This window comes from Micrasema longulum, unplaced genomic scaffold (assembly GCF_059751315.1).
Source record: "Micrasema longulum isolate JH-2025_06_02 unplaced genomic scaffold, ASM5975131v1 h1tg002327l, whole genome shotgun sequence".
NCBI classification, from domain to species: Eukaryota; Metazoa; Arthropoda; class Insecta; order Trichoptera; family Brachycentridae; genus Micrasema; species Micrasema longulum.
The window spans coordinates 129,419-144,333 of record NW_028279477.1 but is presented as its reverse complement, the minus strand read 5'-3'; the positions used below and the strand labels follow the sequence as shown (position 1 = coordinate 144,333).

The following is a 14,915-nucleotide window of genomic DNA, read 5'->3' as shown; positions in this document are numbered from 1 at the left end:
TAATCGTAGAACAACGAGGCATGTGATTTTCTTTAACTTTACATGACAGCAGTTTAAAATAATTTTGAACACATTATGTCACAGCTTGATAAGTACAAAATTATATCATTTGATCATAGAATTAAGAATAGTCCAGAAACCGCATACGCACATCAAACAGAAGGCGAATCAACTACTCATAAATGAGTAGGTTTACCTTTTGACACATTAGTTTCTTTGTAGACGTCGCTCAGTACGCAACTCCTGATTCACATTTAACCATGCCGTGTTGTGTCCTTTAAAAGTGTAAAAATACTGCTAGGATCTTAAAGAAACAGGATGCAATCACATTTCATGTGCAATTATCAAATGAATGTGTTTGTCACAAATGTATAACTTAAAAATTTAATTATTTTTCCATCTGTCAGATTGTCGAAGAAACAAAATGAAAATTTCGTTAGTGTTGCCAGAGTAGTAATAATTTTTACCCTACTTTGCTCATATAATCAGAGAAATAATGAAAATTGAACCTCGGATTAAACAACGCCGTGGTGGACATTACGCCGACATTATCTTTAAAACATAAAATATTATTTAACATGATATAAAAATATCAGTTTTATGTAAAATAAAATTTGTTTTATATTTTAAGTTCAAAGTTCATTAATTCAATTACTCTTATTAAATGACCCTTTACTTATCTACTCTGTTGCGTCAATCAATGTTTCCGAGTGCACAATAAAATTTTAAAAAATTAACAAATTGTTTTTTTACCTTACATTTGTGTTATGGTTATATTCTTCGCAATCTGGCAATATTACTCGGTGACTTCAAGTATGCGCGCGGCGAAAATGTGTCTAAGTGGGGGAATTATTGGACACAGTCCGATGTATTTAAATATGATTCTACGCTCCTTCTAGACTATTCTTAATTCTATGCATTTGATACTAGTTTGAGTTATATATATTATATATTTTTCAAACCTGGAGTATAAAGCCTTTATATAACCTTTTCAAGATCAAATGTAAAAGAAAGTCAATATCGCATTTTTCGCACATCCGTTGTTCTACGATCATGAAGATATGTTCCTTCATATTACAGTTGGAATTGGCTTAGGCCGTATGTATTATAAATAAACAAATAAAATAATTAACAAATTACAACAGGGATGGAGAATACCTTAAATAAGGGAATGTGGAAGTCAAGGCATTTACAGGGCTTATGACCTGTCATTGGCTGGTTTAAGTGGCCACTTTACACACTGTGTAACATTCACCATTTTGCCTATGTTTGAACATCCATATTTCTTCAATTCTTCCATCTGTTGATTTTAGTGAAGTTAAAGAGCTGAAACCTTTATTGTTGTGAAGAGATTCATCTGACTGAATTATTTCACATACTAGGCAACGCCTGAAAACAATTTTTCAATTTTCAGTCAGAATTATTCTCTAAGTCTATGAACATTTGGACAAACTCAAATATTGTAAATAAAATAATGCTTTATTTTTCATTTAATTTGCAGAGTCACTCCCAGAGGAGGAATGAAAATAAGCGATGGTAGTCTGTCTGATACGCAAACTTATTCTGATGTCAAATCAGACTACGGCAGTCCTTACACTTCATGGTTGAGGCACAGGTATTTTTATATCTTTTATACTGATAATCCTAATCTCTTTCGTTGCATTTTTACTTTCTATGTTGAGCATATGAACTGTTAACTTTAATAAACTTTCGTATTCCACATAGACCAACAGGACTTAATTTTTTGTTTTACAGTCATCATCATGGTACTAATTATTCATTGAATTCACCGATTATTCGCATGCAGCGACTTGCAAATCGATACAGCGATGATTAAGATTTATTTTACACCACGCCGCTGATGATCAAGTCCTGTGTTTTGAATAAGAATTAACAATTAAAAATTCGAATAATGATTACTTCATCACTTTTGTTTTAACTCTTTCTTTTTTATTTTATTTTATTTGACACTTTATATACATATACAATAAATATACATATAAGGGCGGGCATATTGCCTTAAGGCAATTTCTTCCTACCTACCCAAACCTTTCAGTTTGAGAAAATTACAAATACACGGACATATTGAATCTTACAATTTTATACAAAAATGAAAAACAAAGATTAAAAAAGTAAAAAATTTATATTTTAAAAAAATTAACAGTATACAAGGAAGAGTGGAAAGGGGGTGGGAAGGAAAGAAAAAGGATAAAGGAACAATTTAAATTTTAAGAAAGTGACATTTCAATCTTGACTTAAATATAAATAAAGACTCTTTACTCTTGTGTGTATAATTATTTTTTAAATTAATTATTGTTTGATATTGATATTTATATAAACCATAAAGTAAACTTTTTAACTTTCCTTTTAAAGCACTTTCTTTTTTTTTCTTCTCTTCCTCTTTTTTAAAAACTGCTATTTTCTTTTATTTGCCTTTCTTTTATAAAGGTAAATATTTAGATTTGTTACAGATGCAATATTTCTTTTTTATATATAAATACTGTTTACCATTGTATACTTTTCTCGATCTTTTTTAATATTATGTTATTTTTTGTTGTATTCTTTTCACTTGTTTTATTGTAATTATGTGAGTTCATGGAATTGAATTGAATTGAAATTGAAAACCGTAAATAAATATAAAAAAATATGGCCACGACCACTAGCCTTTGTAAAAGAGGCAAACAGGACTGATTGGTGTGGAAAATGAAGAAAAAACAAAAGTAAAATATGGTTATTGTTTTGATCACTTTTAGCAACATTTACAAAAATTTAGTTCACTTCTCTAATTTTTAGAAATATGTGCACCTAAATCGTAAATAAATACTCTTTGACTTTTTAACTCTTAAAAGACAGTTAAAAAAGCCCTCTGCAAACAGTGTTGTAATGTCATTTTATATTAAGTAAAAGATCAGATATTTTAAAATATAGGTATTTAAAAATAAAACATTAAAATACATTATGTACTATTTAATTATTTGTTTACAATAATGAAAAAAATCAGTCATTTTATTTAGGCCTGTTTTATTAAAATACGACTTCATTATTTACAAAAATTAGAGAGATGTGAGAATATTACAAGCAAACTTAGGAATCTCCAACAAAAATGGAAAATTAGTTATTGATGCCAAAATAAACTATACATAAAAATTTACCTATCTAAATAATAGCGTAATTCAAAACCGTCTCTAAATCTTGCAAAAACAGATTTCAATTATACTACTTGACACCGCAAACTTAGCATTCTTCATTGAGATGGTGAAGCGTAATTAGAAATCAATGGAGATTTCCAAATTTCCTTCTAATACCCTTATATAAAAGCCACACGTGAGTTTATAATTTCTCAATGAGTCGTTCCTTATCATGGCCCCGAATCGTTAAGAACACATGACGATAAGAACCTTTAAAAAAGTTACAATTTAATAAATAAAGAAAATGCGTTGTGTTTTTTTTAGCAATACGTATTCTGCTACCGGCCGCCTGTCTGAGTGTGACTCTATGGAGTCTCTTCAGAGCCTTCAGCCCGGTGGGACGAGCAGGGCACCTCCGAGACTTCTTCATCAACCAGCTCCAACTCGGCTAAATAGGAGTAATAGCATCAGGTACACAAACCATTTTATGTCCACTTAAATTCCTAAAAAAAGTACAAAATATTATAATCTATTAAGCCTTTTTTATTATCAGTGAAAATTTTAAATGCCGAAATAAACAAAGCATAAATGAAATAATATTGTAATCATTATCATTATTTTGGATAGTTAACTTTGTAAAAATAAGTATTGCGAAAACCCATGTACTACGTAACACTTTGTGCCTTGCTGCTCAAAATCCCCCGACTCTGTCACACCAAGTCATCAAAAGGGCCAAGTGTTTCAAATACCTGGGAGTATACTTGTACCTCAGAGGCAGACGGATGCAAATCCAAACGTCAAATATTCAACAAAAGCCTAAAGAATCCACTTTCTAATTATTTATAGCATTAATTTGTATTTTCAGTATCTTAATACATTGGTTTTTTCATTATAAAACTTACATTTCGTCAAAATCAATGGACATGATCATAAACTTTTCCGAAACTGTTTATAAAGACTTGAGTCTTTCTTCAGTTTCGCATATCAATATCAATTTTTTTAAACTAACTAAGCGAAAATTTAATATTTCTTTACAATCAAACCGCGGAAATAACAAAACAAAGAAACTTCAAAAACTTTCATTGTACCCCTCACTGCAGTATTGTCAATTTGTGATCAATTAAATACACATGGTCAGCACAATCACCTTTTTTCTAATTTCCCAGTATGACAGTGAAGGAATAGAGTGTTAGTTCCAAATTGAGACCGCGGCCGCACGCTCCAGATCCCGCCTCGGAAAGGAAGAAGAACGTAGTAATACAAACAAATCAATCAACGACACAAAACCCAAATACATATAGGAAACATTAGAATAATTTTCCCTATACAACATGCACTCAAGCAACAGAAGAAAACTGGATAAGAAAATCGAAATGTAATTTCATCGAATTCCAGATTTGCATCCGTCTGCCTCTGAGGTACAGATATTATGTTTTATGAATGCCGGCACTTAATGAACAGCCTAGCCGCGTAATTGAGTGGCTGATTTAAATATTACATAATATTTTTATGGAACAAGATGCTCGTGTTTAGAGAGGGAGTTTGTTTTAGAATTTTTATTATAACATTATATGAGTACCTGCTTTCTTTTATAATTTATAAAACATTGTTGATTTGTCATTCGTCTTTAATTTTTACATATTATATTTACATACAATAAATTGCCAATATCTTCCACCAAGAATTTTCATTGGCAATTTCGAAAGTTTTAAATTGAATATTGTTTGAATTATTAGCTATCTCAGGGACCGGACCTTTCCAAGGTATAATTTATGATAATGGCGACACCTTGCTATGTTATTCATATTTTCGCATGAATGTTTTTCTGATTTTGTCCAGCTTCTGTGTTTTTCAATTTTGCTCACTTTCTTACACCAATTATGATTTACACACTGCTCTAAACTTACATGCAAAATATAGTACTGTTAATGAGGAAGTTCAGTGCTATGGGAAATTAGATATAAAAAAAACAGCTTTGCATCACAGGTTCATGTGGCCACGTGGTTACAATAACCACTTTTTTATACTTTTAAATGTCAAAAACACTCACCGTCTTGTACTCGTGACATCGCGGGCTGTGTAACTTTAAAGTTTCGGAGGGGATTTTCAAAACTTTAAAAAATCATGGAGATGTTAATACGATACATAAAAATTAATTATTTTTCTTGGCAAAGTTTGATAGTCTATTGACAAATAAATAAAAAAACTATAAACCTATCAACCTCCTCATTGTATTCCAGTTGTACTGCAGAAACAATCAAGGCGACCTCCTTAGTGAAGTGGTTAAGACGCTTGTCTCACAAATGGAAGGTTCCGGGTTCGATTCCTGGTGCAAACACAAAAATTAAAATATGATTTTTCTAAAAAAAAAAGGAAAAAGTAAAAGAATACTGGCACTAAAATTATGCATTTACAAAGTCTCTTCATACTGATGATTTTTTTTTTTTTTTTGTTTTTTTTACAATATACATAAGAGGTAAAACAAAGTATTAAAAAAATAAAGGATAATTACATAGCAATGAAATACATATTAATAGTAAAAATAGTAAAGCAAAAACAAAAGGCTATTTTAATTCATAAGATTTATCAAATAACAAACACTTTTTGCAATATTTTATGTTTTCTTATTTTCAAGACATTTATATACAAAACTTTCATTTTTTAGTAAATTTACTCAATGAAACACAAATTGGATTTGAATAAGTTCTCGCTGATTCCCGACAAATGGTGTTATATTAGCCTTTTTACATCGGGCAATACTACAGCCAACTTCATTGTGAAGCTGCATCATTATTGTTTTTTTTTTTTACACCACAACAGGCCTTGAGGCCCAATTACAGTGGTAAATTACAGCACAGTGCATCTATGCTTGTAAAAAATCACATTTAATTTTTGTATTCTCATCAGAAATTGAACCCGGAACCTTGCGTGTGTGAACTAAGTATCTTAACCACTATACCACGGAAGCCGCCAGTATTAGGCTTGAAATGACAGTATACGATATTCCGCCGAAGTGTAAACAATACATTTTTTCATAGCGTTAAAAATGTCAAATTTCATGCTAAAAAAAGAGTATTTGCGACAAACTTTACTGCATTATCTGCAGCTTAAACACATAGAATTCTTGTGGAGAATTACGGCGACCATCACTGTTGAAAACAACATGCTGAGATTGGTGTTGACGCCCCTAAAAAATATTGGTTTTGATGTTGAAGATAAAAATCACTCTGAAAAAGTTTGAAAACCAAGAATTGGAAGCATTATTCGATGAAGACCCGTGTCAGATGCAAAACGAAGTTGAAACAGAGGCATTTGGAGTTGATCACATAACAGTTGTTAAAAGTTTAAAAGCATTACCAAATCCGGAGTCCCTATTTTAAAAAAGACATAGATTTGTTGGAGAAAGTCCAGAGAAGAGCAACTAAAATGATAGTTTCTTTAAGAAATAAATCATACGAGGACCGCTTAAGGGAGCTCGGGTTAAGTTCACTGGAAGAGCGGAGGCAGCGTGGTGACTTCACTGAGCAATATAATGTACCCAAGTTGAAATCAATGTTCACTATGAATGAAAACCGCTATCTCAGAGGTCATTCATTGAAACTCAACACTACCTCCTTCTCATCCAACCCCAGGAAGAACTTCCTGACAAACCGAGTTGTGGAGAAATGGAATGGCCTTCCTGAGAAAGTGATTGGTGGTAGTTCAGTTAATGTGTTCAAAAACCGCTTAGATGTACGCATCAATTTATAATGTACACTTGATATACACGCATAGTGTATTATTAAAAATAATAATAATTAGGAATTATTCAAAAGCTAGGAAATTGGGTGCCGTACGAATTAAAACCGAGAGACGTCAAACAAAAAACGTTGAGAACTTATTCGAGTCCTCAATATGTATTTCTAAATTTGTTCATTTGACAATTAGTAAAACCACTTAAATTCATTTACAGTATACATGCTAGTCTTCCTATTCAATATCTACTATTCATAATAGTCAGCCTCTAGTAGTCAGCGCGTTTGCCTACCATGCAAGAGGTCTCGGGTTCGATTCCCGACATGGAAAATGCTTTCCCTCTCCGTTGCAACATATTTAAATCTAAATAACTCCCAAGGGAGGAAATCCAGCCTGTCTACAAACTTTGGAAATACTCAAACATTGTTGAATTTTGGTGAGATTAAAACTTCACATTTCCGCAGGCTGGATCAAAACGATCGGATGGGGGTTGTCCGCTTAGGATTTAAAAAATGTTGATGAGTCATTCATATTTAGATTTATCTTTGAAAATTATTACATTTTAAAAGAAAATCCCAGCTCTCATAAAGATACTAATTAAAATATGACTCTGTTTGAGAATGGCTACTTTTAAATAAGCGTAATATTATGTGTCATAAAGCCATCAAGTGATTAAATCGTAAAACTAGAATAATGTTTATTTTTTTTTTTTAGTTATGACTCTTTTATCAAAGGTATGGTATGTATTAAAAACACTGCTTGGATCATTAAAAAATATTATGTTTTAGCCTTAAACTCACACAAAATATGTTATTTCTGCTTTTGTCTCGTGAATTTAATAGACACAATGCTTTTATGACACTTGTATGAGAATCGAACACACAGTACAATGTTTAGATTATGGTTTGAAATTCAACTCTTGCAGAGTCCAGGGCCATGCTTTATCGAAATATTCTTAAAACAGGTGTTGCAATGGTTAGCATGTGAAGTAAATTTATAAATTTAATGATAAAATGATTACATGTATAAATAACATGTAAGTTAACACTTAATATTGTAAAGTAATGCACAGCCCTGGCAGTCTTAATTCTGAGAGCTGCCTTAACACATGGTCATAAAAATACCATTTGAAAATAGCACAGATGTATTGTCATCTCTTTTAGTTACATTCAATAAACGACAATTTCACATTCTTTCAGTGAGATAAAAGGAGATAGAATTATTCCCGGATGTCGTCTGACTGAAAATGTTCTCCATCCCTGTTGTAATTTGTTAATCTTAATGACTCCCTGGGGGATGAAATCCAGTCTTTTGCCTAAAAACATTTGGACAAACTCAAAATGTTGTAAATAATTTTAAATTTAAAATACAACAAAAAGCTGCATTAAATTTCTTAGATTTTCACGACTGTTAAGACGCAAAATGGGCTTTTCTGGGAACTATGCCTTATGTTATTTGCACTCTTTTCTGACATTTTGTGATCACACTACAGCATCCACCATCAGCTTTGTTATAATTTGTGTTGATTACATGTCACATCGTGCACTTTGGATTTGTACTGTATCGCAGTCGTTGCTTGTTAATCTAAATTCTGTGTCATTTCACAGTCTTCGCTTTATGTCATTTTTATGTTGTTATGATCTACTACTTCTTGTGTATATTGTGTGTGGCTCTGGCTTCAACATTTAACTTTATTATGTTTATTTTATTTACAGATCTACAAAATCAGAGAAGTTATATCCATCAATGCTTCAAAGGTCTTCGGAGGGAGAATACGAGCCATATTATTGCATTCCTGTCAACTATGGTGATGGACAAGGTATGCAATTATTTAAATAAATTATCAAATTACTCTTTCACACACCTTTTTTAATATCTCCATATCTTGTTTGTTTCCTAAAAATGTCTTTAATTCTTTAACTTCTTTCTCTATCTTTCCCATTTTTTCTACACACCGCAAATTTCACTCTGAAAAGAACTCCCTCCTGCAAAGGTAGCCGAAACGTTGATCACCCAAAAAAGACCATGCATATTGGGTCTTAGTCATTCGGCAGCGTATTAAATATTTTAGAAATTATGTAATCTAAATATTTCCCATCACAATAGACCTTCACAGGTCGGAGTGATGTCAGGAGCTTGTAAAGCATTGACCCCCACCTCTAAGAATCTGATGTTTTCTGTGTACATTTATTTTTTTAATTTTAATTTCAATTAGACCATAAACAGATATGTAAGTCTTGTTGATTAGAAAATTTTTCCTGTAGTGTTTGGTGTAGTTAGTCTCTACCCCTAGTGTCCCGCCCTGATCCTGTTGTGTCGCCCCCAGGTATCGAGTACGGAGCCTCCGAGCCCCCGTCCCCCAGCCCCCGCTCTGCCCCCTCCCCGCACCACCAAGTCCTCCCGCCACACCAACTCGTGCTGCCCTCGCAGCACCACTCTGCCAGACACTCCCATTACAAGAAGAATGATGACGGTAACTATTCATTTATTTATTTTACACGATAAACAGTAACAGTAGAACTCCGTTTATCCGGACTCTAGTCATAAGGAAATGAAAAATATGGAGAATTTATAGCAGCAAATAAAAAGGGCGCTTCTCTTAAATGAGTTTCTTTGTCAGAGCAATTAACTTTTGCTTGACATGTTTAAATAAGTTATTCACTTTTAACAAGAGAAGAATACGTCTTTTGTCAAATATTTTGAGAAACATGAACTGCCGAGCTGGTGTGCCTTGAGCCGGCGCGTGCTACCATACAAGGCACAGTACCGCAGCACGGTGCCGTGTTACGGCGCGGCAGTGATGTGTCAGACCCCAACATTTAGTAAGCTGCTGGCCAGACTATCGATGTGGTTACCAAGACTTTTTTTTTTTTTTTAATATATTTGAACCCCTGTATTTAGCAGCCTTACGTGTCATGTACAAGGCTAAGGTACTACGAAAAAATCGTTTTTGTTTATCTTAGAAATGGGGTATTCGATCACTGATTTTGATTTATTACCTTTATGAGTCCAATCACCATTGTTGCAAAGTCCAAGAACAATGGCGCGTGATAACTACTTTTAACGACAGTGTGGATATCTGTCAAAGATATCCCATCTTTCCTACATTCTGCTTCAAGATTATGGCGTTGTAACCTGAAAAATGGGCACTGAAATAACAGATGTTCGATACTCTGTGAAGAAATATCATCGCATGGATAATAGTCATCATTCCTTAATTAAAACCTATATAGGTAACTTCTCATAGCTCCGTGTCCGGTAAAAATTTGGGTCGTTTCAAAAGCACTTTGGTGATGACGACGGAAGTTTGCTGCAGCCAGCGTTAGGTTTACTGTAAAAGAAGCGCGGTAATGATCCTTCCAACGCTGCTGCGTATTTTGTTTTATACAGCGTTTAGCAAAGCTAAGAGGAAATTCTGAGAAAACAGGTGCCGTTCTTTTACAAGTTGCGGCTCTTGCTCGTTCATCTGCTCTCTCATTTCCTACGATACCAGCATGTCCTCTTATCCAGCATATTAGAATAACCAAGACTTTGCTGGTACACCGCACTAAATTTTCTTGTCTGGTCTTGCAAAAAGCATTGTAAAATTACAATATTAAAGTGACTCGCTGTTCCAAATAATAAAAATAAACATGACAGTACGAATAAAACAAATTGATTGATGTTATTTCTACAGCGCATGGTTCCACTGCCAGTCTGGTCTCCACTGCTTCGTCTCTCCATAGTTCAGCTGAGGAAAGACAGGCTCACGAGGCCAGGAAACTAAGGAGGGAACTGACCGACGCCAAAGAGAAAGTGCACACCCTCACCACGCAGTTGACTACCAATGTAAGTGTTGCATGCTTAAGCCTATCATTACTGATCAATGTAGAATTAGACCATTGACTGATTGTACGTAACCTTCGACCGAAGCTGATCCAAAGGTTCAATACATCATTCTTTCAAATCTTGGAACAGTAAGTAAAAAATGTGCATACCAACCTCAGAGTAATAATGCGAGGTGTACGCGTTATACTCCGAGATACTAACGCACATACTGTTATTTTCTTTAATGCTTTAGTGTGTATAACTATAATTGTAAATAAGAGTATTTATTTATTCATTTCAAATTAATTTAACATACAGGTCACATAATCACCAACTTATTAATAATCAACATAGGGAAAAAAAATCTAGTAAATTAAATGAAATAATGACATATTACAGTGAAACCTCTATCTATCTTTTTTAAAGGGACTTGTTGAAATAAACTATGAATGCGGGAAAACAGTGGATGCGGGAATAAGAGGTCAATACACGAGGAGATAAGATCGGCTATAGATACCGCCCTGGCAATCTGCATTACCATTGGCAGATTCAAATTCTAAAAAGGATACAAGTTTCGGGTGTAAATAAATGTATTTAAATAAAATAAGAAAGCAGAACAAAAACAAAAAAAATATTAAAGTTTATTGTATTGGAAATAATCTTTCATCGGCATTTGTTTTTTTCCTGTTTTATTCCCGTAATTCAACATTATATTTTCGGCTTTGCAAATAATATTTTTTTCGGCATCAGTTATTGAATATGAGTAGTAGAATGTTTTTAATCTTTCGAAGATAGTGCATGCTTCTGAAAATGAAGGTACAGGCGGCGGCTCTTCTTCATCTTTATCGACCTCTTCAGCTGTCTCCTTCAACCTTGCGTCACACGAGCTTTCGATAGTTTCTATCCCACACGTTGGGATATTGTCGTCAAATGTAACAAAATTGTTGAAGTTTTTCTGTGTATCAAGTCTTAGCCGATCATCTTCAGAAACCTTAACTTGTTCTAATTGTCATTATATCTCTATTTTTCTTTCGAACGTTCTGCGCATTAGAACATACCCAAAATATTAAAATATGTCAAATACGCATCGTAATTCAAACGATGAATGCGGTAAAATGGTAGATAGAGAAACGATCGATGCGATCAATTTTTGTATGTTTTATACAAAATTATTTCGGAGTTGGAAGAACTAAACGACACATCCGGGAAAATGATTATTCGAGGAACGATGGATAGAGGTTTCACTGTATATGATCATATGATGGTATTTACAATAACAATATTAGGAAAAACAGTATTTAAAAAAAATGTTAAATACATCCAGGAAAAAATAAAATGATAGAAATTATACACATGTAAACAAACATAATCCTGAATCAACATAATAAATTAATATGAAATTGAAATAATTAGAATAAAATAGCGTTCAAAATATCAAAATATTAAAATAGCACTAATTTATTATTTTAATTGGTTAGTTTATTTTTAAGCCTTGACCATAGAATTAGAATATACCAGAACGCGTGTAGAACCAATACATCGTACTGTGTCTCAAAGTCCCCCCTCTATCCGAAATCCCGCCTGCGCGCATGCGTGAAGTGGCCCCGTAATGTTGCCAGACCGTAAACAATATACACAAATATAAGATAATTTTGCGTATGTTATGTTATATTTTACAACAAAAAATATTTTACTGATTGGACTATAAAAAAATAGGCACTTTTATCAGGCAAACGTAAAAAAATTATTAAATGATCATTTAGTAATCAAGTACATTAATACCGTTTAATATTACACTAAGGCTTATTGATAGAAAGCCGGGTAAAAAATTAGACTACCCTGGCAATACCAACAAAATTTCCACGTGCTTTTACTTAACAATTTGACAGATGGTGAAATAATCGAATTCTTTAATAATATTACTTGTGAATTCGCTTCTTACACGTTAAATATGAATGCGAGCAGTATTTTGACACTTGCAAACGAAACTACACGCCATAATTTAAATTAAATTAGTAGTTGCGTACTAAGCGACGTCTACACAGTAGCCGGAACGTAAAATTACTCATTTGTGAGTAGTTTAGTCGGATTCAGTTTGATGCGCGTACGCGGTTTCTGGACTATTTTAATTCTATGGCCTTGACAATGGAACAGTCATGTTCTGAAACCGGTCGGCAAATTACATTTATTTGGTGATTTTACTCAAAGATATTACGTAGTTATATTATTTACCGTATTTTTCAGACTATAAGATGCGCTTTTTGACTCCAAAAAATCAACCAAAAATTGGGGTGCGTCTTATCTTCCAAAACAATATTTTAATTGATAGAGAAGTTTGGCGTGTGTCTTAATTCGATACGTTTTAACATCCACAAAATACGTTTATTTTTTTTTATTTTATTTATTGGGGATATCAACAGTAATACATGTAACAAAAATACAACAAATAAAATATACAGAGAATAAAACCAATGACAGAAATCCACAGAAATACACGTACAATACTTACTAGTGTGTTTGTGTGAGTGTAAGTGTCAAGTGTCGAAAATATAAATATATTTAAAATATTAAGAATTAGAGATAAAATATAATAAAATAAAATAAAATAATATAAAATAAGACTTTATTATTGAAACTAAGTATAAGACATAATATAAATAAATAAATATAATAAAATTAATAAAAATAAATAAATTCCTAAGTTTTGGGTCTAAAACTCTATCGTGCACTGCCAGTCTTATATTTTATTCTTATAATATGATTTTTACAATAATTTATTTTTAAAATATGGTTGCCATAGAATTAAGAATAGTCCAGAAGGAGCGTAGAATCATATTCGAATGCATCGGAGTGCGTCCAATAGTTCCCCCACTATGCCTCACTTTCGCCGCGCGCATTCGTGAGGCCGCCGCGTAATGTTGCACGATGGAAAAAAATATAATTATAACACAAATGTAAGGTAAAAAAAAGTAATCTGTTAATTTCTCTAAAATTTTATTGTGCACGCGGAAAAATTGATTGACCCAACAGATTAGATATGTAAAGGGTCATTTAATAAGAGTTATTAAATTAATGAACTTTAAACTTAACATATAAAACAATTTTTTTTTTTACATAAAACAGATATTTTTATATCATGTTGAATAATATTTGATGTTTTAAAGGTAATGTCGATCAAATGTCCACGGTAGAGTTATTTAATCCGAGATCCAAGATGAGCAAAGTAGGCTAAAAAAAATTACTACTCGGGCAACACTAACGAAATGTTCATTTTGTTTCTTCGACAATCTGACAGATGGTAAAATAATTAAATTTTTAAGTAATGCATTTGTTACATACACATTCATTTGCTAATTACACATGAAATGTTATTGCATCCTGTTTCTTTAAGATCCTAGCAGTATTTTTACACTTTAAAAGGACACAACACGGCATAGTTGAAACTCATGTATGAGTAGTTTAGTCGCCTTCTGGACTATTCTTAATTTTATGATGGTTGTCCTCCACGTTTAATCAACGTTTACATTTATCTAACAAGTCTAACAATCTACATTTTTTGCTTAAGGGGGTTCCTCACATATATTTTATAAAAGATTTTCGGAAAACAAGTACTTACTGTATGTTGGTAGATGGTGTAATAAAGTATATGAGAAAAATTATTTATAAAATTGAAACACAGCAGTTTTCTGAAAAAATAATATTAATGTCGAAAATTTAAAACCACGTTTCCAAAATGAAAAAATGGGAATTGACGAATTTCTTATTTTAATAAATAAAACAAAAAAAAAACACGTGATGATTTTGTTTTTGACAGTTATTTAATGTATATCTAATTTAATTCATATTTTTATCAAAAAAGGAAAAAAAAAAAAAATTTTAACATCCGCAACACGCTATTTGCATTATTTTTTATAAAATTTGCTAATAACAATAAAAATAAAAATATAGCGGAGTATTAACGTAATATAAAGACTAATATTACTAAACGTCTTGCAGCTACAAAGTGCATGGAGTGATAAAATTCAAGCAACGAAAAACATGTTTTTTTTAATTCAGCAAAAATAAAATTATTTAACAATGTCACTTTATGACACATTAGCAATAGCAATTTGCCTCAAGCTTGTATTATGTTTGAAGTATCAAGAGTTTAAGCTTGACCCAAGTTTGAGATTGCAACTCTGTAAACTTGAAGCAAGTTTAAAGCAAACTTCCTAGTTACCATCCAACAAACTTGCATGATGTTTG

At 32.4% G+C, this 14,915-nt stretch overlaps 1 protein-coding gene across 1 annotated transcript in view; it reads left to right on the top strand.

Moving 5' to 3' along the window:
- Positions 1-14,915, top strand: part of sick (sickie) — a gene marked incomplete at its 3' end in the record, with an annotated part of 277,888 nt that overhangs the window by 134,226 nt on the left and 128,747 nt on the right. Inside the window, exons 12-17 of the mRNA XM_088240015.1 lie at positions 1,502-1,615; positions 3,453-3,599; positions 4,865-4,891; positions 8,579-8,682; positions 9,190-9,336; positions 10,540-10,691. Of these exons, the coding sequence (XP_088096141.1) occupies positions 1,502-1,615; positions 3,453-3,599; positions 4,865-4,891; positions 8,579-8,682; positions 9,190-9,336; positions 10,540-10,691 (691 nt within the window). The remainder of the gene's footprint in view (positions 1-1,501; positions 1,616-3,452; positions 3,600-4,864; positions 4,892-8,578; positions 8,683-9,189; positions 9,337-10,539; positions 10,692-14,915) is intronic.